The 24,703-nt window shown below is 50.7% G+C and overlaps 1 protein-coding gene across 4 annotated transcripts in view; it reads right to left on the bottom strand.

Moving 5' to 3' along the window:
* Positions 1–6,125: 6,125 nt before the first annotated feature.
* The window catches only part of PLEKHA7 (pleckstrin homology domain containing A7), a gene marked incomplete at both ends in the record, with an annotated part of 246,813 nt that continues 228,235 nt past the window's right edge, over positions 6,126–24,703 (bottom strand). For 2 of the 4 annotated variants that reach the window (XM_080697927.1, XM_080697926.1), the window contains 10 exons: positions 8,512–8,612; positions 9,914–10,056; positions 10,936–11,069; positions 14,212–14,370; positions 17,131–17,331; positions 17,797–17,900; positions 18,599–18,716; positions 18,794–18,982; positions 21,406–21,629; positions 21,769–21,877. In XM_080697927.1, the coding sequence (XP_080554053.1) occupies positions 8,512–8,612; positions 9,914–10,056; positions 10,936–11,069; positions 14,212–14,370; positions 17,131–17,331; positions 17,797–17,900; positions 18,599–18,716; positions 18,794–18,982; positions 21,406–21,629; positions 21,769–21,877 (1,482 nt within the window). Of the gene's footprint in view, positions 6,149–8,511; positions 8,613–9,913; positions 10,057–10,935; positions 11,070–14,211; positions 14,371–17,130; positions 17,332–17,796; positions 17,901–18,598; positions 18,717–18,793; positions 18,986–21,405; positions 21,630–21,768; positions 21,878–24,703 lie in introns of those variants that run through there. The other 2 variants (XM_080697925.1, XM_080697924.1) reach the window with 2 other exon arrangements.

The raw sequence follows: 24,703 nt of genomic DNA on the forward strand, positions 1-24,703 counted from the left end.
TACCACTTCTCTAGGTCTCTGCACCATGGCCCCAGGGCCGGCTCTCCTGGAAGAGTGAGACACAGAAAAGGGGGAGGCAGAGGCAGACACTGCAGCCCTCACGTGTGCTCCAAGCCCACCTTCCCCCAGCAGGCGGCAAGCGTCTGCAGTCGTGGGAGAGATGGTTGCACCTGGCAGAAGCTCTCTGATTGGTGAAGATCACGGAAACCATCTATCTCATTTTGTGAAGCTTGTGCTCAATGCAATTGAGAATATGGAAGAAGTTCAGTATGCTAGGTTCAGACTTAACTAAAGGCCAGGCAGCTTTACTTCCCTTGGAAGGCAGTTCTGGAAAAGAGTCCAATTACCCTGAGAACTTCGTGCTGCAAGAAAGACCAAGCAGCTTCATGGAGAGGCCAGCGGAGAGGCATGGTGGCCCGCCACCCCGCTGTGGCCATGGAAGAGCTGCCTAGGATGTTCTCACTCCACACCTTTCTACGGAGCTGAAGATCGGCCCAGCGGAGCCCAGCTGACTGTAGGTACACCAGAAATATTAGGCTGTTCTGTGTTGAGCCACTGTATTTGGGGACAGTTTACCCTATTTTACCACACTGCAAAAGATACCTGAAAAAGGGCTGAGTCCTGAAGGAGGAGAGGGACACAGAGGGTGTTGCTGTGACACAAGAGAAGAGCTGGGCAAATATTGAAGAAGAGCTTCCCTCTTGGGGCTCCAGGTAAGTGAGTGCAGAGGCCCTGCTTTGGGGCCCCAGGGACAAAAATGAGGGAACAAAACTTCTCCCATTGGTGTGCAGACTGCAGCTGCGCGAGGCCAGGGGAACCATCAGGCAAACATCTGTTGTGGCTCGGGAGTGGTGGCAGCCAGGCAGGGACAGCTCCCCTGGATTAGAGGGGCAGTGGTAAGAGGTCACCCTGGAGCAGCTTCATGGCCGGCAGACATCGAGAAGCTGCAAGTGGGAAACTGAAATTAGAGAGGACTGCTGGGCACTCATGTGAGGAACGTCCGGAGACTCATGGGAATGACCCGGGGAGATACTGGCCCTGGTGAGAAGAACTGGGGAGAGGCCAAAAAATCTGAGTTGCCATTGTCCATGGGACCTCCTTGGTGCTCACTGGCTAGTGTGGTCTCTGGAAACACAGGTAATAGCAGGAAGGACTGAAAGCCAAGAGAATTAATTTCGCCATGCATGTGGAACAACCCTGAGGGCTTCCAGAACAAGAGGGAGGACAGCTGCTGAGGTGGGCCCAAAGGACCACTACATTTTTTTGTGTGTGGTACTGGGGTTCCTGGAAGCCCTTCTACCTCCGGGCTACACTCCCAGACCTCTTTTTACATTTTATATTTGGAAACAGGGTCTCCTAAGCCAGCGTGCGCGGCTGGCTGCGCGATCCTCCTGTCTCTGCCTCCCAAGCGCGGGGATTACAAGCGTGCGCCACCACGCCCGGCTGACCACTACATTTTTAAAAAATTAATTAATTTATTTTTTCTGTGTTCCTGGCCCTGTGATGGCTCCCTGGCTGTCTTCTAGGCTGGATATTTGGCAAGGTCTTTGCTGAAAAGATTTTGCTGAGATGTTTGGGCCCTGGGTCCTTTCAGCACAGGACCTGATTTTCCAGCTCCTCCCAGGGATGAATCTGCCTCAGACCAAATTCTGGGTCTAGGAAGGAGATACTTTCTACAGCCAAGAAGTCTCCAGAGGCACACAGAGTCTCAGACCAACAACAAGTCAGGAAGTCAGTCAAAAAGAGCTGTGTGCTTTCGTCAAGCCACAAGAACTCCCAGTGTGTGGGAAGAATGAGACTCGATGGATAGTTCCAGGGCCCTGGGCCAGGATGGTGTAAGGGACCAAGCTACAGCCCACACACCAGCAAAACGGCCAAAGATATCAAATCAGTTAAGGATGGAGACGCAGCTCACAGCAGAGGGAAAGTGTCTATGATTGATCAGTGACATCTACCCGGGGCTGGGAGACAGGTGTGTGTGTGTGTGAGACTGTGGACAGCTGCAGCAGCTTTCTGCCTGATGCTGGGACCTCACTGGAGGGACTTTACCTCGCTGCCTCCTTCCCAGCTCTGAGATTGGGAAGAGACAGCGAGTAGCTAAGCAGCAAGGAGGCCCTAACTCCAGAGACACAACCGTCCCCCACCAGAAGGAATTCCCAGTGAGTGTTTCCTGGCCCAAGAAACCCAGTTGTGAACCCTCTTCTTTGTCACTGAGCTGTCCCCAGTGTGCTCAGAGAGGTCCCTTTTAGGATCTGTGCTGATTCAGTCTCTCTCTCCAAAGCCCAGATCCTCCCGAAGGCCAGGCTGGCCCTTACCCTCCAGCCACAGTTTCAGCCTCCACCCCAGCCTCCCCGCTTCAGCCTCATCCGCATTTAACATGCCTTGTTGGGTTGTGGCAGAGAATACTCAACAGACTCATATTAAAAATGCCCTTTAAAATTCAAAAGCTTTGAACTAAAGAAATACCTCGAGAAGTTTTCATGGAAAGTTCAGCTCTGCTGGTTCAATTCACTACACTTAGATGCACCTTTTCAAATAATAGGGAAAAAATGTAACAGGGTCAGACCCAATCAATATGCTTGTTCAAACAGAATTGCGGGGACTGTGATGTGCACGCATTTTGTGCTCTGCCTTTGTACCCCGCCACTCGCTCTGAAGAAAGGTTTCTTTGCTAGGGGAGCAATGAAAGTGGTTGCCTTTTGAGTGGAGGTGGCAAAGCAATGGCGTGTTTACCGTGTGGGAGGGGCTGCCATTTTTCATGTCTTCCCCAGCCTGGTCTCTTTGTTCTTTTCATAACGAAAGACGTGCAACCCACATGGGCAAAGTCCCCTGCGCAGCCCGGTGTCTGATGCTGAGTCGGGAGCCGAGAGCTCCCAGGATTGGCCTGCCATGTCTCAGAAACATGATTTGTGGATTAGACAAATAATTTGCCTCGTCGTTCCCACCCTCGGTGAGAACACAAAGGGACTGAGACTGTGGGGAGCTCCCAGAGACCAAAGCGGTCCCCTAACTGGGCTGAGCCGGGGCCTCTGGCCACCGGCCTTCCCTCCCCAGGCTGACCCAGAACGCCTTCAGGGCCCTGAAGAGTGTCCGTGGCAGACAGATGGTTCCCCGGCCTTGGGCTGATAACAAAAACAGCCAGGAAAAGTCTGTAAGATCCAGCTTACCTGAAGCCAGTCAAGGCCGTGGAGCGAAGGGAAAATGTTCTCAACATCCACAGAAGTCTGGACTCACTCCCTCCGCCCATACTCAAACTGTGTGCAGCAGTCACCATTTAAAAGATGTCCATGGCAGTTCCGGAGGCTCAAGCACGGATTGGGGAAAGATTTTATTCCTAACACCTATTTGAGACTAGGTCCTAAAATGTTCTTGTTGGTCCTTACTTAAGATGGATATCCTGGGCCTCATCTGGACCTGGGCTCGTTAGGATGAAGATGTCAGCAAATGGATGCAGGAGACGCACATTCACTTCCCTTTTGTCGACCACAATCCCATTGTTGAAAGCTTTGCTTAGGCCCCGGGGTCACCCTGTGTGTGAATTTGGGGTCACCAGGCTACAGGGGGTTTCCCACAGTCGCCTCACCCTGTTGGGTGCCTGGTGGGCCGGTCCTTTTGCACAGTCCCATCTTACCTCCAGAGGGGTAGAGCAGGGCCAGGCCATGCTGCCTCGAGCCCAGATGGAACCCAACTGCTTTCAACTGAGTCTGAGGGCCTACCTCACTTCCTGCTCTAGGGGAGCTAGTGTCAAGATTCTCACAGAGCGGGCTGCACTTCGGCCCCAGAGGGGCACTCTGGAAATAGCAGCTGGTTAGAGTTGCCACGTTCCCGCACACACAGGATTGCATGTACAAAGCAGAAACTGAGACCAGCGGTATGAAAACCACTGATATGCTGTTGCTGAGAAAATGTCTATGACTGGCCATCTGAGGAGTGGGTATTGCCTCCTATGGGCTTTTCTTTTGTGTTGCTTTTGTTTTGGGGGAGGCCATTGCACTCAATTACGGAATCATCCTCCGCCCCCACCTCTTTCATCTGCTAGGGTGACATGTCCAAGAAATGTTTAAATCAGGAGAATGTTTATTTTAAAATTCAAAAAGATCAGTGACTTAAAAAGCAGCCATATCCTCTGTCCAGAATGCCTGGGAATCTACTTTCCCTGTTTTAAATAATTGGAAAGTCACTCCAAACCTCAGATGCTCTTCTTGGCAGGGCAGAAAAACTGCCATAACAACAGTCTTGGAAATATACACATCCCTAGACTGAACTGGCCTCTTGCCCTCTGTTTTAAGCATACATCACAAGTCAAAACGAATTAAACACAAATCCAGTTTGCAATGGTCCGTCACTAACCCGCTTCATTGGAAGAAGCCAGTGGCGTGCGGGTTGGAAGGGGGCCCACAGCGTCCCCTGTGGTGTCATGGATTGGATTGCAGTCTGCCTGCCAGACCAGCCATCGGCTCTTTGACGGGTGGAGTGGGGCCACCCTGAGCAGTTGCCGGAGCACAGCCAAGAGCCAGCCCTTCTTCTCCGAGTCATCCAAAGTCAATCAAATGTCCAAGAACTATCATCAAGAGATGTTTTCCATAGGTGAATACAAGCAAGGGTGAGAGCTAACAAGGGGGGATTTTCCCAAAAAATGGAAGAAAACAAACCCAGGCCACTTGTGAGAGAAAATAGCCAGCAAGAAACAGGAAACATTATCAGGTTAATATTTTAATCTGTACATCACATTTTTTGCAAACCATTACACTTTTATTTAAATTAACTTTTTCTTGCAAAATATTCATTTCATTTATTTTCAACAAAATCTTATAAAGGCAAAAATAAAATTTTATTTTGGCAAATGTCATGAAGTCGATACTGGCAGCATATGGAGTTAGTTAAAAATAGACAACAACTTCTAAATATATTCAAGGTTTTTTTTTTTTTTTTTCTGAGCATAGTCAAAGACAAATTTTCATTTAAAGTGTGGCTCCACCCAATGGAGGTTTTGTTTTTTTCCTCTTAAACATCATCTTCTGTATACAGTATATCATGAGATGATTTAAATAAAGAACCAAAAACACTGCACCTGGCTTGGTAGCCCCTCCCCCCTCATTTGGGGCTGGAAGTCAAGTCCAAGTTCTGCCATTGTGGCTGGGCTGGTGAGAGGCCCACCAGGGATGTCGGGGAGCACACTGCTTACCCTCTTGCCACCAGGCCCAAGTGCTCGACCGACCTGGGGTTCCCCAGGGCAGGCAGCCAGGGTTCCCATCCCAGCCTGGTTGGAGGGAAGGCATCCAGTCAGGGATTATCAGGTAGATGCCAGTGTGGAGTTTATTGCTACAATACAGTAAAGTTGCTTCTTCGCATCTTTTCTGTACTTCAAAGTATATTTTTTTAAGTTAAAGCTAACTGTTTTTTTTTTTTTCTCCTTTCTGAGTAGAGCCCTTTGCTAAGGGAATCTCCCAGACAGGAGGGGGAGCCCCATGCTCTTGCAACGCTTTTGCACGCATTGGCGCTCCCTAAACCAAAACCAAAGGTCAAGGCACCGAGTGGGCTCCACAGGCCATCCCGGTGGAGTCTCACCAGAGCTGCTCACCAGGTTGGGTCAGAGGTGGCTGCTCTCTGCAGCCAAGGGCTCCTCTTTTCCTAGACAGCGTGTCAAGCAGCATCAGGCTGGAACCCACTGGAAGCATATTCTCAGATCCAGCTCTCCCCTGAGCTTACCAGCAGCTGCGGGGCTCTGCTGCCCTGCCCCTCTCCCCACCACCCACACCTACCATCCTAACAGTACCTGAATCCATGGGTGTAGCTACAAAGTCCTGTACCCCCACCCTTCCAGCCACTCAGCCCTTGAGGTGAACAGTATAAAATATGATCTGGTTCTAAAATACAGTGTCAGTATTTTACAGTGTGTATCAAAAGTGCCTTTGTCGCAGTGTAAAAAGGAGTCTGAACTAAAACAAGTGAGTGTGTGTTAGGACTGAGCCCTGTGGGGAACGCCCCGTGGTTGGTGCTCCTTCCTCCAGCCAGAACTCCTGCTCGGCTGAAGGGGGGTTGCACGGGGGCAGAAAGGCCGATCTCCTGGAAGGAAGCTGGTTCCACTGGGACCCTGGCTCCGGGCTTCTCTTCTGCACATTGGCTCACGGGTCGGTCACTGCCTGGGCTGGTAAGAGCACAGGAGATGATGAGAGGCTGGAGGACCCTGCTTGTGTTTAGGCAGTGGACAGCAGGCATGTCTTTGCACACACACACCACAGGGGATGGCAGACAGGTTGCTAGAGAAGCAGAGCAGGGGGCTTGGGCAGTGCGGCCGCTGCCAAGGGACCCTCAGCTTCTAGGATGCATGGCTACTGGGCTTCACCCTCCCTCCAATTCTAGGAAGTGCATCCGATGCAGACTAGCCCTTGGATTGGGTCCCTGTGCAATAGAGCAAAGGACCTGGGCAAGACTCTAGGTCCAGTTGTGGCCCTGCTTATCATTCACTGAATGACTTTGAGTAGCTCAGCCTCCTTGGGCTTCAGTTTTCTTATTTAAAACTAGATGGATCATACTTTTTCTTAATGATGCTGTCAAGGAAAGAGGAATGTGGATGTGCTCTGAAAAAAGCAAGAGCATTCAAGGCCTAACAGTAGGTCACAGGGGCACCAAAACCCTGGGGGAGTGGATCCTCTCTCCTACTGTTCTCTGCCTGTGTGGGATCACCCTGCTCAGATCTCTAGGAGGAAAACACACACCCTATCATGGCCCTGGCCAGTCCCTGTGGCCTTTACAAAGGACCCAGCTGGAGCACTTCCCTAAGGATCTTCACTTCCGGCCTCTGCTCCGCACCTCCTGAGAGCCAGCCTGAATGGCTCCGAGGCCGAGGTAAACCTGGGCTGGAGGACATCAAGGAAGATCATGCCCCGCCCCACCACACATGCGCCCTGTCCCTCATTCCACTCCCTTCTCCAGACACCTAGAGGCCCTGGTGGCCCAGGCGAGTCCACCAGTGGTGATGGAGAATAAAGGGCCTGGATTCACCCAGAGGGCTTCGCACCCTGACACTTACAAGCTGCGACTCCTTGGGCAAGTCACTCAGGGTCTCTGAGCTTCGTTTCCTCATCTGCAAAATGGGGGTGAATATCTTCATAGGGTTGTTGTGTGGATCAAAAGTCCTGTTTAGTGCAATGCCTGGCACACAGTAGGTACTCGACAAGGTTAACCGTAGCATGGGCGAGGGAAAGAGAGGGGAACACTTTGCAAAATGACAGTGAGATCAACTGTCAAGATCTGCAGTCTGACCCTCCCCTGTCCAGGTGAGGCAGGGGCTCAGCAGCAACAGGCCCAGGCCACCAACTCACTCCTGACTACCCTGAGCTAGGCCTCTTGGCCCCTGGTCCAGGGCTCTATCCCTCACCCACACTCCTCTTATCACTAGAGATTCCCACAAGGAGGACCTGGTGAGGCACCAGAAAACCCTGGCTGACCGAGGACCAATTTCACGCTGCCCTGGGCCTGCCTTCCTCTCCTTCCTAAGGTACTCAGTGAACAAGGATCATCCCTAGTCCTCACCCTCACATTAATGCTGTGACCTGGAGTAGGACCAGCCACTCACTGGGCCTCAGCTTCATCAAAATTGGCCTTTAAAATTTTTTTGTGTGTGTGGTGCTGGGGATTGAACTCAGGGGCCTTCTACCTCCAAGCTATACCCCTAGCCTAATTTTTTATTCTTTATTTTGAAACAGGGTCTCCATAAGTTGCAGAGGGCCTCACTAAGTAGCTGAGGCAGGCCGCAGACCCAGATCCTCCTGTCTCAGCCTCCCAGGTACTGGGATTACAAGCGTGAGCCACCATGCTTGGCTAACACTGGTCTCCTTCCTTCCTTCCTTCCTTCCTTCCTTCCTTCCTTCCTTCTTCTCTCCTTCCTTCCTTCCTTCCTTGTACTGGTGTTCCTGGAAACCCTTCTACCTTCAGGCTATACTCCCAGACCCATATTTATATTTTTATTTGGAAACAGGGTCTCTTAAGCCAGCACGACTGACTTCGAACCTGCGCGATCCTCCTGTCTCAGCCTCCCAAGCGCAGGGATTACAAGCGTGCGCCACACGCCCGGCTTACACTGCTCTTTTTCTAATCTTGAAGATCTTAGCTTTCCTTGGTTAAATCCCTGACAGGTCAAGAGTTATCTATTCTTTTCCAGCCCCCAAGGCAGGCAGTGTGGCCTGTGTTGGTCTTGGGGCATCAAGCTGCCCTTGGGAAGGTGAGCAGGATGGGCGAGGGACACCTCAGGCTCTAAAGATTTCAGAGAGGCAGAGGTCCAGATCATCCTCTATTGTATCAGGGCCACAGAAGACCAAGTCCCTAAAAACACTGGCTCCCCACCTGCCTACCGTCCAGGCCAGTCCCTACAGCAGCCACTATGCCAGCAAAAGAAGCATCAGCAAGGGGCACTGCAATCAGCTCAGCGGAGGCGGGGGCATGCTCAGCACTAGGTGAGGGCCACGCGCAGCACGGGCAGGCCAGGCAGGGGCTCTTACTTGGAAGGTGTTAGACAAAGGTGTAGTGGAGTCCGTTGCTTAAGGGGGGGTAAGGTGGCACCGTCCTGGAGGACAGGGGGGCTTTAGGCAGGAGGAGGGCCAGCTGCTGCGCTAGACGGAGCACACAGGAATTGAGTGGTGCATTAGACTCCTCTGCTCCCGCAGCAGCCGACACCCCACTTGGCAGGCCCAGGCGGTGCGGGCCCTGCTGGCCCCTACTAGTGGTCTGGGCCCGGGAGGACCGGCTGCCGGTGGTTCCTGCTCTGATCTGAGATGGGGAGGGAGCAGGAGCAGGGAAAGGTGCACTCACCACTAAGTGGGAGGTGGGACAGGCCGGAGGCCATTGGGGCTGGAGCCCTTTGTCCGCTGGTGGCAAAGAAGCCGAGGGTGGCAGATCAGTGTTAGAGCAAGCATGCAGAGGAGGGCACTGGGGTGGGGGGGCTCATGGGGAGGAGCCCAAACGTTGCTGAGATGAGCCCCAGAGTCATTAGAAGAGGGGTCTAGACAGCTGCTTCTTGTGTCCCTAGCCACAGAACACATACTGACCACCTCAGCGCCCACTTGACATTGTCTGCTAAGGGAGTGAGGACAGCAGGGACTTCAGAGACATGTGCAGGAGTGGCATATGGGGGACAGAAAGCAGGCTTCTGCTGAAACTCTGACACCTTGTCTTGTCATCAGAGCAAAGTTCTGCTCCCGTGCCAGTTACCCAGGGCCATGCAGGCCCCATCTTCAGCCTCTTGTAGGCCATTTGGCTAGGGCTAGAGGACTGGTAGAGATTGAAATACCACCTCAGAGCATTCCTATCCCAGAAGGAGCACACCTGGACACCACCAGGAGCACAACCTAGATGCATGCAGCCTCTGCATCTGGGAAGAAATGGCATTAGGCAGACTAGGGGGTAGCGTGGAGAGGGTGCATGAGTAGAGAGAGGAAGGAGCCTGGAATCCCTTTCCTGGCTTGAGAAAGTAGCATTTTCACGTGTACATGTGCACGCGCGCGCACGCACACACACACACGCACGCACGCACACACACACACACACACACACGTTCCTACCCTGTGGCGGAACCCCCTTCCCAAATGCTGCTTTCTGGCACAGACACTCTGACAAGGTGAACAGTGGCTTTGGTTTTGGTACCAAAGCAGAGATCCCAGGGAGGACTGGAGGGGCCCCATTCTTCCTTGCTCCAGCAAGAAATCCAAGCACCGATGGTTTCAGTGGCTTTCCACTTCAGCCCTGGCCTCTGGCTGACAAACCTGAAGTCACACAGACTTTCTCTCTAGCCAAAAGAACACAGCTGGCCCTCAACTGCCAACTTCTGCTAACTACCTGGCTCTGGCTAAGCCACTCTGGCCCTGAGGAGCAGCAGGTGGGACTGGGTCTCGGAGCCTGGCGTCCATGGCCTTACCTGCCACCTGCTTGCTGCGCTGGGAGGCCTCGGAGGCCAGCGCGTAGGAGATGTTGATGATGCGCTCCTGCTCCTGCAGCTGCGAGTCCAGGTCGGCCAGGCTGTTGCGGTGCTGGCCTGAGGCGGGCTGCAGGTTGCACATGCTGCTGGGGGGACCAGAAAGCAGGCTGTGGGCCCTCGCCACCCTGGGCATCGGCCTCGGGGTGGAGGGTCTCCCTGGCCTGGAGACCCTCAGCATTTGGGGAAGTATCAGGTGCAAACTGTGGGCTTTCTTTCAAGACAAATGAGGATGCATTTCTCCTCAAACATCCCAACCATCACCATTTTGTTCTTTTAGGAGGCCCCAGGCCTCAAGTTAAGGGCTATAGCTGCAGCCTCCTGTCTCGTTTAGACATAAAATGACTGAGCTCTGAAAGAGAGGCTCAGAGGGACAGAAAAGCCATTTGTAGCATCCCAGCTCAGCACGCAGGGAAGTAGGCAAAGCCTCTGGCACCCGTGGGTCAAGGTTGGGGCCCCTGGCTCTAGTCGACAGTTCTGAGTGAAGGAACACCCCAAGTAGACTGATTTCTGGGCTTCTCCTCCAGACCTTTTATTTACTTATTTATTTTTAATTTGGAAATAGTGTCTTGCTAAGTTACTGAGGGACTGTAAGTCACTGAGGCTGGCTTCAAACTTGCAATCCTCCTGTCTCAGACTCCCAAGTACTAGGATTATGAGCATGTGTCACCATGCCCGGCCTTGAGCTCCACTTCTTACGCTTGCTAGCATCATCTGATACAGGTCTAGGGGAGAGGGCCCAGAAGAGGGCCCTCTGTGAGTATTTCAGGACTTTCCAGATGACCCAGGCAAGCATTGTCTCTGACCAAGTATCTGCCTTCCCCCTCCGATGAGTGGAGCTCACCTGAGACAGAGGCCTGGCAAAGCCTGCACCTCAGCCAGCCTGGCCCAGGTCCCACATAACTGAAACAGCACCCAGGGGTGGGGCTAGAGGGCTGTCACAACTTAAGCAAGCAAGGGCTGACCTTGACCGTGCGAGGATGTTGCGAATCTTCTCGGCTTTTCGATAGCGTGCCTGCAGCTCCTCAAGGCTGGGTGGCTCCTCGGGATCCAGCTCCACATACCGCTCAGGGATGGACACCTTCTCTGGTTTGGACAGCTGGGGAAAGGACCAGAGAGGGAGGGGGAAGGAGAGCTTCAGAGGCCTGGTTTCCCTACCTCTCCCGTCATGAGCAATTATCAAGAGTTCATAGACATGAAATAGCCCGCTAAGATCACAAAACTCCTCGACTGCGCAACTGGGACTTGAACTTGGGTCCAACACCAAAGAAGGCTACACCATATAACTTCTTATGGGAAGGTGGTGTGGGTCGGTGTAGATCAAGGTGGCACCTTATCAACCTCCTACATGTCAAAAAAAGGGAAAGGCAAGCCTGGACAGTTGGACTCCAGGCTCTCAGAACAGTGATAATTCTCAGTGCTGCCTGAGCTGTCCGTGACCTGACCTATGACCTCTCCAGCCACAGCGACCCACACTGCTCCTCCAGTGCCCCTCCTACTGTGGGGCCGCTCGCCCTGCTCTTCTCCTGACAGGGATGATGATGCTCATTCTTCTGACCTCACCCAAGAAAGCCTTCCCTGACACCAACCCGCCTCCATGACTCTTCCTGTTCACCACTGTCTCTTACTGTCTAACGCAGGGACCCAACACTTGAACAGAGGGCTGATGGGTAGATGGGTGAAATGAAGTGATAGGGCTTTCTGGTCTAGACAGGAGGCAGCTATACAGTATCTTCTGCTTTCCAAGGGGAAATGGACCTGGACCCACCCCCCAATACCTCACTCACCCAGTGGCAAATTCAGTTTGGTGAAATACTGCTCAGGACTAAGAACACTAAATGCAGCTCTTGCAGGCCCACATGCAAGGAGCTTGGTTAAAGCTCCTAAAAGAAAGCTAAATACAATCCCAGGGCAAACCTGATCTTAGATTTATCAAGAGAAAAAAAAAATCCAAACAGAGTAGCATTGTTGAGGGTCCTTAAAATGGAGCTCTTACATCTCTGGTAGGTCTGCACCTGATCCTTTGATTTGGGCTACAGACATGCCCACCAGGGATGCAGAGTGAGCTTACCTCTGGAACACTGCTGACCCCTGCTGACCTGTACAACAGACCCCTCCCCAAAGTGCCCAGAGACACAAACTGCCCCAACCCCTTTCTTACAGGACAACTTCACTTTCTCCAATAACAACTGTTAATTCCCTGTGAGATTTTACACACACACACACACACACACACACACACACACACACACACAGCCATCATTTCGTAAAACCTTGGAGCATACTTTCAAGACCGCTTGAATCTGTTTTCCTGGATTGCAATCTTAATTAGCCCCAAAGTTGTTTGTTCTTTGTTCTCAACTAGACTGATTTTATTCTTGTTGGACAAATTTAAATAAATTGAAACCCATGCAGCCCTTGCATTCTGCTGAAAGATGGTAAGAAATAGACTCTTCTGTTATTCCCAATGAGGGCAGATCTAGAGGAAGGAAGTAGATTACATTGTAGGAGGAGGGATTTAGGTTAGAGATAAGGAAGGATTTTTTCCCCTGGTCAGGTAGGCCAATTAGGACACCACAGAGCACACGTGCATTGCCAAGGCAGCACGTGGAGCCTGCTTTGTGAATCTGAGAAAGCAAAGAGCTTCTGTTATTTCAGGGGTACCCAAGAGAAAAGGCCAGGAGGCCCAACCTCGTTAACCCCTGGAGCCCCAGCAGATCGAGGAACCAGTAACTCCAGAGGCATCTAATTAACTCACACAAAGCTCCTTGGTTCCCAAAGACACGCATGAGACCCTAACCTATTGAGTCAAGTGGGTGCTAGTCTGTGACTGACCCTGCCTCTCAAGACCAGGAGGAAGGCCGGGTGTGGTGGCGCATGCTTGTAATCCCCGCGCTTGAGAGGCAGAGACAGGAGGATCGCGCTGGTTTGAAGCCAGCCTCGCTGTCTTAAGAGACCCTGTTTCCAAATAAAAAATATAAAAAATAGGTCTGGGAGTGTAGCCTGGAGGTAGAAGAACTTCCAGGAGCCCCAGTACCACCAAAAAAAAAAAAAAAAAAAAAAAAAGACCAGGAGGAAGGCACCGAACAGCCCCTCTTCAGCACTCATTCTCCTACCAGACAACCTGTGAGGATGTTTTATTGAGGGTCCACCTAAACCTGTCCTTCCTGTGATGACATTTGGTCTCATGCTGTTTCAGGGAAGGGCAAGTCTTATCCAAATGTTTTTTGGGACATTTATGGGCCAAAGTGTGATTAATTCAATGAAGTCTTTCTCTAGCAAACATTTATAGCTCAGTGCTGGGGATACAAAAGTGAATCAAGAAGCCGTAGAAACTGCCCTGCAGAACTTACAAATGGCAAAATACAGCCCACAGGAGACAACAGATGTCCAGAAGACTCTGAGTCTGTCATCCTGAGTTCCCACCCTGGGTTGGAGACAAGTTACTTGCTTCCCTGAGCCTGTCCTGTCATGATGGATGCATGCCACCAGAGGGCGCCAGAAGAATTCAGACCATAGCTATGCACTCTCTCTTCATTTCTGTTAGGGCTGGAAACTAACAGAATTTAGTTTTCAAACAGGCTGGGTGCCCCCCACCTCCAAGTCTGATAACCTAAATCTGCCCAACTGGCCAATTGTAAGGTCAACCCCTGGAATTCAGGGGAGCATTTTCTAACAGTAGCAAGGACTGATGCCTACTATGTGTCAGTCTTTCCAAATACTTCTAAACCTCCTGGGAGCTGGGCATGGTGGTGCACACCTGTAGTCCCAGTACCTAGGAGGCTGAGACAGGAAGATCACAGATTCGAGGACAGCCTCAGAAAATAGTGAGACTCTCATCAACTTACTGAGATCCTGTTTCAAAATAAAAATAAAATAAGCTTGGTGTAGCTTGGAGGCAGAATGCCCCTAGGTTCAATCCTAGTGCTATAAAAAAAAAAACATAAAACAAATCTCTCAGGAACACAGTGAGTCATTTAATCCTCACCATACTCAACTCACTGATGAGTAAACTGAGGCACATAGAAGTTACTATTACAGTTTGTCCTAAATTACAGAGATGGGTTTGAACTCCCATCAAAAGACATGGGGCTCCATCTATTTTTTTGGGCCACAGTGTCACCAAACCTTATCTGCGTTCAGGACAAGATTCCCCAGTGGGAGGATTGATCAGGCCAGAGCCTAAAGGCCCTGCCATCGGGCTGGGGGTGGGGGAACACGAAGGGAGCCCCTACCCTCACCTCTCTGCTGATGTCCAAGTCATAGTCTTGAGGTTCCAGGTCCAACTCCATGACAGGCATGGCCTGCACTTTCAGCCAGCCGTTCTCCTCCTTGTCCTTTCTTTCCCCTGGCACGGCCCGTTCCAGCAACTGTAGGTCAAAGTCCTGCTCTCGCTTCCACTGGCAACAGAATAAGAAGGTTAACTGCAGTCACTTCCTGGCTGCTGAGAGAGCCACGCTGGTCCCCTTTTGGATGAGCCTTGCAGGATGGGGTCCTTGGGAAGATGGATCTATGACCCATTAGAGAAAAGCTGTGCACTATAACCCTGTGTGATGGAGAACAAGGCTTCCGTCTCCTTCACGTGGCCTGTTCCAGATTGCTGGTTGCTCTCTGATCTGGGCCTCCAGGATACAAATACGTATCTTTAGGGTACAGGTCTAAGACATATGACTGTGCTTACAAAGGTCCCCAGAATACAGAATGCTCTCAGACCTAAGACCTAAGAGCATGACCCCAAAATAGGACCTAGAGTGGAGCTCCAGAGAATGGCTCTGTCCTTTCTGCTGCCTCACAGCTGATAGAAAGCTTTCTGGTTCAGAAGGCATATGTCCTGGGTTTAGAAATAATGGATAAAACAAGCCATTTATGATCCTGTTAAGGAAGAAGAATAACCAAGAGCCTACTGGATCTTCCCAACAGGATCCATTTGGGGTGGGGGATCCTGTATCCAGGGCAGGATCCCAAGCAGGAGCAGGTGGGGGACAGTGAAGCAGACTGCTGTAAATAGTGGTATCTATTTGGGATATATGCTTTCTTTAAACTAGAAGAAAAAAATCCCACACCATGTAAAATCAAAATGCTAAATCAAATGCAATAGTTCCAAAGCTGTTTCACAGAATCAACTTTGTAACAATTATTTCTTTACAAAGAAGAAAAGTGTGTCCCAATCATTTTAAGATCCAAGAATGACTGTCCAGCTGGACGGTGGCTTCCTATTCACCTAGGGCCTGTGTCCTCACAGGCTTTTCACTGCTGAGCAGGTTGCTGAGTACAGAACAGGCTCAAATCCTCTCTTCTCTTGAGCAGGAACAAAACAGATGCTTATCCATCTCAGGCCTTCTCTTTCCTTCCAGCCCATCCACCCCACAGAGTGCCAAGTGGTCATGACTGCCTTGTTGCCCCTCAAGGACCTCCCAAGCCCCAAACCCATAGCCATATCAGCACATTCCACCCATTCATGCACAAGCTCTCAATACTGACTCCAACCAATTTATCACTCTTGGGTGATGGTTTTCCAATTACAATGTGAAAAGATTAGGCAGCTGAAGTTCAGGAATGAATGAATTTAATGATTCACAAAGAAAACTCACAATTTCTTACACGCTCACAAGTGCTCCAAATAGAGACAAGTCCTCATTTAAACCCAGCCTGATTGTTTCCACAAACAGGAAAAGTCTACTAGACTACAGAGAACATCCTGGGGAAGAACCACGCCAATCCATCGTTATTAGGCAACATGTTTATTGGCGTTGATGCAGACTTACATAAGTCTTTTCTTAAGAGAAAAGTTACATGGTATTCAAGTTACGATTTTTAGATAACCTCTACAGTTGAGACAGCAGGATGTAAAAAAGTCAGTGTTACCCCATATAACATTTGCTTATAAAATTTAAAAGTTACTGGGTTTGCAGCTTTTAAAGGTGTGGCTATCCTAGGTCTAACCCCTTTGGTGTCTGAGCTAACAGCTGCAGAGAGGCCCTCTGAACACAAAGTCATTTTACTACCCATTCAAGTTATACCAGAAGCACAAAAGGTTTTCAAAGGAAATTGTGTGATGGGATTGGAGGAATTAAAACTGAGCAACCTCAGATATGGTAGAAGTTATTCAAATTTGCAGTCTCTAAAGTCTATCTCTACTGTTCAGTCCAGGTGTAAGGCATGGATTTGATAAATTCATAATGCCCAGACCTCTGCCAGTGACTGTGGTCCTCAGGCAGTGGATTGGCTCAGGCTGCGGGGCGGCTTTTGGGATGAGTAAATCATGAGTCAGTAGGCCTACACAAAGGAGGGCAGCAGAAAGGTGAGTCACATTTGGGGGTTCTTGCTAGGCTAGGGAGAAAGGAGCTGCTGCTATTGAGCCTGGTAACAAACAGCACAGGTCAGTTAGAGAATGTACAATGCAAATTGGAAGCTTCTGTAAACACAATCAGGCAGGATTAGCAAGGCAATGAGCGGTAACACTAAAAGCAAAAGAGCTTGTGCAATGAATTAGGGAAAGACCAGTCAGGCTAGAGGTCTAGGAAAATGGCGTTTTCAAATGGAAAAGTCAAATGGAATGTTTCCACAAGGGACCTAAGGCGACTATGGGTTGGGTGCAGTGCCAGAGAGCACCACCAGGGGCAGCACCGATCCCCCCAGCTCTCTTGGGCACCCTGAGGTCTCAGCACCAGCTATGGGAGACCAGCCTCAGGGAGTGGACACCAGCCCTTGCTCAGTCGCCGCCCTGCCCTCCAGCACCTGCTTGGAAGTTTGGGAGGCTTGTTGGTTTGCACTTCTCATCAAAGCGTATCACCATCTTCTTCCCATACTCCTTGAACCCTCTATTCCCAAGTCCTGACTTCGGCTGAGACACCCCAGATGCCTGCAAAGGCCCCTCTCGTGCTTGGCTTGGAGAACTGATAGGATACCTTCTCAGGCTCCTAGGCCTTTGCCATAGGATCCTCCTCCTGCTCTGGTTCCGGGTCACCCTTTGACCAGCTCACACATGCAGTCTGGGCTGGGGACAAACAGCCCCATGGGATGTCCTCGCAACCACCTAACTCAGCAAACGGCTCACTCACGCTGGGTGTGGTGTGCTTGTGTTGGAGGGCCTCGGGGAAGCTCTACTCAGCTCAAGGGGAAGCTCTGCTCCCTGTCCCAGCCCCGCCTGCCTAACATACTGAGCCAAGATCTCCGGGGAGAGGGTGGCTGAGGTAGCGGGACGAGGGCAGGCCCGTCCTCTCTCCTTGGCTCAGCGTCCTTTTGCGCTCCCGAACCAGGGCCTTCTGGTGCCGCTTCATGCGCTCAAGCTGCTCCTCCGCGCTCATCTTGCCCCGCTGGTGGTCTCCTGAGTAGAGGCGCTCCAAGGCACTCTTGGGTCTCTGAGGAGGAGGAGGAGGTGGTGAGAGACAGAACAGCTGGGCTGGGAGCACAAAGGGAGCGGCCCGGCTGGCATCATCCCCATTTGGGGTCTCACACACTCTAGCTGGGCTCCTCTTGGTCACAGAGACCCTCGTGCGCTAAGCACTGCAATGCCTCTGGCCCCCACAAGCTCCCGGGTAGCACCCCGTCCTGCACACGCAGACCCCGAGGATACATATGCAGCACACCAGGGTGTGGGTTTTGGGGTTCCCTCCTGCAACCCTGACAGGCTGGGGATCAAAGTGTGGGGTCCTTGGAAAACAGGGGCAGGACCTTCTTGGTGGGCAGTGGGTCAGGGACCCTGCTCTCAGGAGGGGTTGAGGTCACCTCAGAGGCCATCCTTAGATCTCAGAGGGTTGCCAGTCCAGCCCTACCCACCCCCCGTGAAGGAACAGGGAGCTCCAGGACTGGTCAAGGTCACTCACAGGGAAGGTCGCCTGGTTATTTTCAGCATTCGGTCCCCTCCGGAGTGTAACGTAGGGAGCAATGGTGGATGACTGCTGGAGCCTTGACGTGGACCCTGAGAGCCCTTTAGTGAGGAGAGAGGACTCAAACGTATCTGTGGTGGAGTGGACAATCCCTCATCACCCCTCCCTCATCACCCCCAATCACTCGAGGGACCAAGAAGGCCCAGCCAACAACACATCTATCAATATTTTCTTTCTCCTAGGGCCTGGAAGACCAAGGCTCCAGGTAGAGAATGGAGGTCAGCCTAGGGGTGCCTCTGCTTCCTGTGCAATTAAGGATAAGGGAGGAAAACAAGAAGGGGACCCTGCTGAGGGAGTGTGTTTAAGAAAGGACTCCTCGATGTAAGAGGGAAAACCCTCTAGGAGGCCCGAGATGGCCTGGCAGATGGCAGCCACCCAGCACCCCTGCAGGCTGCGCTGGTCAGGAGCCAGAGGCCCAGGATCATCTTCTGACTCCCTCACTGATCAGCTAATCGGCAAGTTATCAAGTTTCTCTGAGCCTTTGTTTCCTGATCTCCAAAATGGGAGGAATCCTAGTACTTCTCTTGTCACACTGTTTTGAGTATGAATTATATATAAAATGCTTGAACAGTGTCCGGCTTTACAGTAACTGTTACTATTGTTGTTCCTGGGGACAAAGAAGGAGAAGACAAAGACGTGGGTCAGAGAAAGGCAGGTCAGGGTGCGAGGTCCGGGGAGGGTGGGGAGCAGTGTAGTGGGACTGGTGGTTCCAGAAGACATCTTGGAGGTCCTGCCTTACCTCTTCCCGGCAGTGTCTGGTACCTGCTGTCAGAGCCCACAAGTCCCAGGGCAGGCTGAGCCGCATCCCCGCTGAGGGAGGCCAGCTCAGGCTCACTCACGTAGGACCGGAGCTCTACCTGTGGGGCAGCACGAGGCTGTCATGCCTGTTACACATGTCTTCCACAGCAGGCAGCCTCAGGGGTCCCCGGCTCACCCTTGAGTCCCCGTTCACACACTGCCCCAGCTCCCGGTCCCGCTTCCTCTCATCCGACTGCCGCTTGAGGCCCCTCACAGAAGTGTGCCGGATGACGGTGGCCTCCCTCGGCAAAGGTGGCACAGCTGGCGGCTGGTCCTCTGGGCTGTAGAGTTCGGGAAGCGGGGGCCTGGGAGGTGCCTCATCTTCCTGCTCAGAAAGAGAATGAGAATCAGGGCACAGTGTGATGTGTCCGTGGAGGACCGCTGAGCGGCACTGCCACTGAACAGGCCCCTTCAGAGGCCAGGAGTGTGAAGGTGAAGGTTCCTCTGGAAAGAGAAGAGCAACGTTGGATAAAGTGGGCAGATGCCACCACTGCGCTCCGACTTTATTCTTCCACTGATTCACAATTTTCTGTGTCCCCAAATCCAAGACTCAGGCTTCCGGGGGCCATGCTCTTGGCACAGTGCCAAACTGCCTACCCCATTTCCTTAGAATGCAGTGCGGGAGGCGGGCTGCTAACTGTGACACATCAAAGCTGATGAAGGCACCCACCGTCCCCCACTCTGCAGTGCTTGGCCCGAGCCAGCTCCTAGCCCTGCATGATCTCTGGATCCTTCAGTGAGGTGAGGAGCCAAGCGAGGACAGGGCCTATGTCTTCCTGCCCTGTCTCTTGGAAATGTGTGTGGTTACAAATGATTTCCTCCTTCCTGACTCAATACATAAGAGGTAGTCATGAGAGATTACTGCCTGCCCTGGGGTGTAATAAATGTATTATTATTATTATTATTATTATTAATTAGTTAAATTATATATTACTATTTTATGTCATTTTGGGGACAAATGTTAAAAAAAAAGCAAACACAAAATGGTAATACAGGTAAATATACACATTACAAGAAGGAGAAGAGAGGATGTCCGATAACCCTGATGATCAACCAAGCTGAAGTAGCCCTGCCTGATGGCCCCAGAGGACCTACATTGAGGAGGTGCCTCCGTGACTCACTGCAAAAGGCAGGCCGTAGAGCCTCAGAAGAAAGATACACTTGCCCAGGGACTCGGTGAGAGAACAAGGACAAGACTCTGGTATCCCAGCTCCCAAGGGGTGGCACCTTTGCCTTCGACTCCATCCCCCAGCTGCAGGCCCCTGCCCCAGACATTTCTGCTCTCTGTTTAGGTGTTTTATGGCTGCTGCTCCAGTTTGCCTCTTAGAGTTGGGATTGGGAAGGAAATCTCAAGATGGAGAAATCTATAGTGCTTCTGGCTGGGGCAAAGGCTACCCTGGATCCAACTCTGGGTCCTGAGCCAGTGCTAGAAACAGGTGCATGGTGAGGTCACAAGACCCAGCACTGTGCACTGACCCCATCAGAGGTGCTGGGCACATATGGTGCCCAAAAAAGTTTTCTCCCAGCCTTTGTTGGTAAAAACCTGGAGCCCACATGCCTAGGTGCCCTCTGCTTTGGCTTCCTTGCTCTTGGGCCAGGCCACTTTTGATCTGTAAGCAAGGCTGGCTTTGCTGTGGAGGTGGAAGCTATTGTGGCACCTAACCACATCACCTGTTTCTTTAAAACTGCCCGTATTCCAAGACCTCGCCAGGGCTTGGACCTTCTCTGTGCCAGGCAAGCCAAAGCGATGGCACAGGCCGCCACACAGGCACAGACTGGATCTGAGGACAAGGGGCTGTAGATGACACAATGCAAAAAAGAGAATGATTGGCCTACTGTCTAACGTGGAGACCTTCAGAAAATTTCAAGACCTCAGGGCTTTTTTTCTCTGCTGAGTAGAGGTACTGCCCTTCCTTTTCATGCTCCAGGGGGTTCTGGAAAGATTACAAGCTACTTCACAACCAAGCACAGCACTCAGCTGCAGGTGAGAATAAAGATATTTTTTTGCCGGAAGGAGCACCTGGCCCATACCAGGCAGGCGAGCCCTCCGCAGGTCCACCAGAGCCCTGCATGGGGAAGCCTCACCAATAGCCACACACTTCTGTGCAACATAGCCACAAATTCTACACTACTCAGCATAGTCACTTCTTATGGGGCCTCAATTTTCCCCACTGCAAAATGGAAGGGTGAGGACCAGCTCTCAGGGCTCTGCCAATCCTGAAAGGGTAAGGCACAATGGCAAGAGGTGTTATAGTTTGAATTTAATATGTCCTCAAGAGCTCATGTGTTAGACAAGGCAGACACAAGCTAAGTGCAGAGGAGGAACCTGGCTGTAGAGAGAGGGGTGCAAAGGTGCCTAGTGTTTTCCTGAGCTGGGCCAGCTGTCACAGCTTCTCCTACTCCCCTCATGCTCTCTACTCCCTAATGAGGCCCTGAGGACCTGCAGCCCCAGCTCCTGCTTAGAAGCTGGTATAACATGAAATTTAGTGTCTAGAACTGTGAGCAAATATTATCTTCTCATTCCAAGTTTTGTGTGTCTGGTGTTTGGGTCATAGTGGTGAGAAGCTCACTGAAACTCAGGGTAAACACTACTCCTTAATTTCTCAGGACTGGGGACTCCCTGAGACTCCAGCTGGTTCTGCTGTCCAAGAGCCTCTCTCCAAAGATAAGCTGATCTGAGGACAGAGAGGGACAATCATCAGCTGGAGGGGAAACAAAGGCAGTCAGCTCCTGGTCACTGCAACTTACCGCTTTGGGCTTTGTCTTCGTTGGTGACTGAAGAGGGGACGTCACTTTCCTCAGCTGGGGAGGGTGAGGTCGGTACGGCACATAGGTCTGCAGCTGTGGGAAGAGCCGAACCTCCAGAGGGGTCCGCACAGGGCTGATGGGAGGGCTGGGCTGCAGGGGCTTGCTCTCAGAGGCCGAGAGCGAAGGCACAGGCGGAGGGGTGAACAAAGGCACCGTTTTTCTCTCTAAGAGACATGGAGGGGAAAAAGCAGGCAGTGCAATGAAGACTTTCTTCCTCGGAGGACAGTGGAGTAACAGTCCATGAAGATCTGGCCTCCCCAAGGCCATCTCCCATTCTCCATACCTAGGGAGATGCCTCCTCACCTGGATTTTTGACCGATTCCACCAGGATTCTGTAGTTCTCTTTATTTGCACTGAGGCCTGCAAGGACATCTTCAATCTTCCACAGATCCTTCTGTATCTGCGATTTCTCCTGGGGAAGACAAGTTGGTGGTTCAGTCCCTTTTTAGCTTCTTACTAAGCTTTATCCTGCCATTTCAGGTAAAGCCCCTCACCATGGGGGTCTGTGGCCCCTTTGGAAACTGCCAGAACTAGCGGGCTGCTCACAGCTTCCTAGGGAGGCATAGACATGGAAAGCACACAAGGTCCAAAAGCCACACACTTCTGTGCAACTCAGCTAGGGAAGAATTCTGGAGCAGCTTTTGCCTCTTGGCTTGCAGAGTTTCTAGCTAATTTAAATACAGACTGCCTTGAGTACTGTTGGATTCTATTTAAATACCTTATGAAGTCTCTAGGGTAGTCAATTTTATGGGGACAGGAAGTAGAAGAGTGGTTGCCAGGAGTGAGGAAAGGGGGACACAGGGAGCTGTTTAATAGTTTTGCAAGATGAAGAGTTCTGGAATTTGGGTTCACACCAATGTAGATGTACCAAACACCGCACAACTGCACTCAAAAATGGTTAGCATGGAAAATTTATGTTATGTGTAGGAGTTTACCACAATTGAAAAATCACACACACACACACACACACACACACACACACACACACACACACACAGTCTTATGACAGAAGAGGTGGGAAAGCAAGGACTAGAGGTTACATCATCTCTAAAATATAATGATCTGGGTGTGGAGGCACACACTTGTAATCCCAGTGCTTGGGAAACTGAGACAGAAAGATCACAGGTTCAAGGATAGTCTTGGCAACTTAGTGAGGCCCTGTTTCAAAATAAAAGAATAAAATCAGGCTAGGGATGTATTTGGAGGTAAAATACACCTGTAGTCTATCCCCAGTACCACCATATGTGTGTGTGTGTGTGTGTGTGTGTGTGTGTGTGTGTACATACATACATACATACATACATACATACACACACTAAATATACCATTTGGGTTTATAAATGGTCCCACCCATGAACAGAAAGTGCCCTGTTTCCTCTAAAGTTGCCCCACTGTCCCTCTATTGGAAGAGTTCTCACACTGGACATTTATTAACCAGTCTGATTCTGCAACAAAACTGTGTGCTACTGGGCACATTCCCCACAGTGTATGGTACTTAGGAGGTTTTCATATAGAATCCTAGGATTTGAGGTCTAATTAAAAGTACAATGGGCATTAGAATATTATTCGGCCATAAAAAATAATGAAGCATTTATACATGCTACGACATGCATGAGCCCTGAAAATATTGCACTAAGGGAAAAAAAAAACAGACAGAAAATGCCACATATTGTACAGTTTCTTTTATAGAGAATGTCCAGAACAGGCGAACCTATAGAGACAGAAAGTTGGTTAGTGGTTAGCTAGGGGAGAGTGGGAGTGGTCAGAATAGGGAGGTGGGGGGGAGCGACAATGGGTACAGAGCTTCTTTTGAGAGATGATTTAAAAAATGATAAAATTGGCTGTGGTGATAGCCTCACAATGCCATTAATATACTAAAAAACATGGAACTGTATACTTTAAAAGGATGCCTTTCGTGGTATGTGGATTATATGATGAAACTGTTTTTTTAAAAGTACGGTTGAAAAAGAGCTACACAGTATGATCATATGCACAAGTTACAACCAAAATTGGATGGGAAGAGGACCTAAAAGAGATGAAGAGGGGCATGCTGTGGTTAAGGGTCGTGACCATCTTCTAATGGGGTTATTTAAACGTTAGATATAGTGTGTTTCTCTTTCTTTCTCTTTCTTTTCTTTCTCTCTCTCTCTATATCCCTCTCTCCCTCTCCCTCTCTCCTTATCTTTTTTCTTTTTATGGTGCTGGAGAGCAAAGCCAGGGCCTTGTAAATGTTGGGCAAGCATTCTACCACTGAGTCACATCCTCAGCACAGATGTAGTATTCTTTGGGGTTTAAAGTCACAATGGAGGAAAGATAGACGTGGTCCCACCCATGAAGAGAAAGTGCCCCATTCCCTCTCCAGTTGCCCAGCTGTCCCTCTATTGGAGGAGTTCTCACACTAGACATGACTGACTGGTCTGATTCTGCAACAAAGCTGTGTGCTTCTGAGTACATTCCCCATGGAGTCTGGTAGTTAGGAGGTTTTCAGTGCATGTATGTTGAATGGATAAATGACAATCACGTCAAATTCCTGATGGAACTTTCCAGCAGCCAAGACAGGAGATTTCTAAAGGCTCCTGTGCCAAGAGGGCACGCACTCCCCTTTCCACGTCTCAAAAGCAAAGCACACCCTTAGAGGGGACCAGCAAAGAGGTGCTCAGCTCTACCCTAGAGCACAGTCCTAACACAGCAGGTGCACGGCTAACTTTGGGGTATGTAAGTGACAGGGGATGACCTCCAGATTTGAAGTTCCCACACTGAGTGCTGAGAACAAGTGAAGGCAGAGGATAAAATCCCTGGCAAAGCTCCCCTGTCAGCCTAGTTTTAGCCCATTTTGACTTTCTGATAAAAAGAAGAGCAGAGAGGAGCAATGGCCAGAGAGTCCCCATCTTTTTCCAACGGTGATGAAATTGGCAACTTGATGCAGTGTGGGTTTTGTGGGAGTAGCAAGGCAGTGTCACTCCTGCACCCTCTCACCACACTGGGCAGGAAGGCTGCGTACTGCTTTCAGCAAAGGCCTGGATTCGTGGTCCAGAAGTTGGATGGGAACCCCCAGAGGTAGCCTCACCGATTGCTGCCTCTTACACTGTTTCATAGATGTTCTATCCCCTGGCTTCCCCAGTGCCCAGGTAGCCATGAGGATACTCTGCTTTGTTGAAAAGGCTATGAGTTTTCTCACAGCTAAACCTGGCCACAGGGAGATGAGTTCCTGTTACTCAGCCCTGTTACTGAGAATCTG

Source organism: Muscardinus avellanarius (genome assembly GCF_963383645.1).
Source record: "Muscardinus avellanarius genome assembly, chromosome: 1".
NCBI classification, from domain to species: domain Eukaryota; kingdom Metazoa; phylum Chordata; class Mammalia; order Rodentia; family Gliridae; genus Muscardinus; species Muscardinus avellanarius.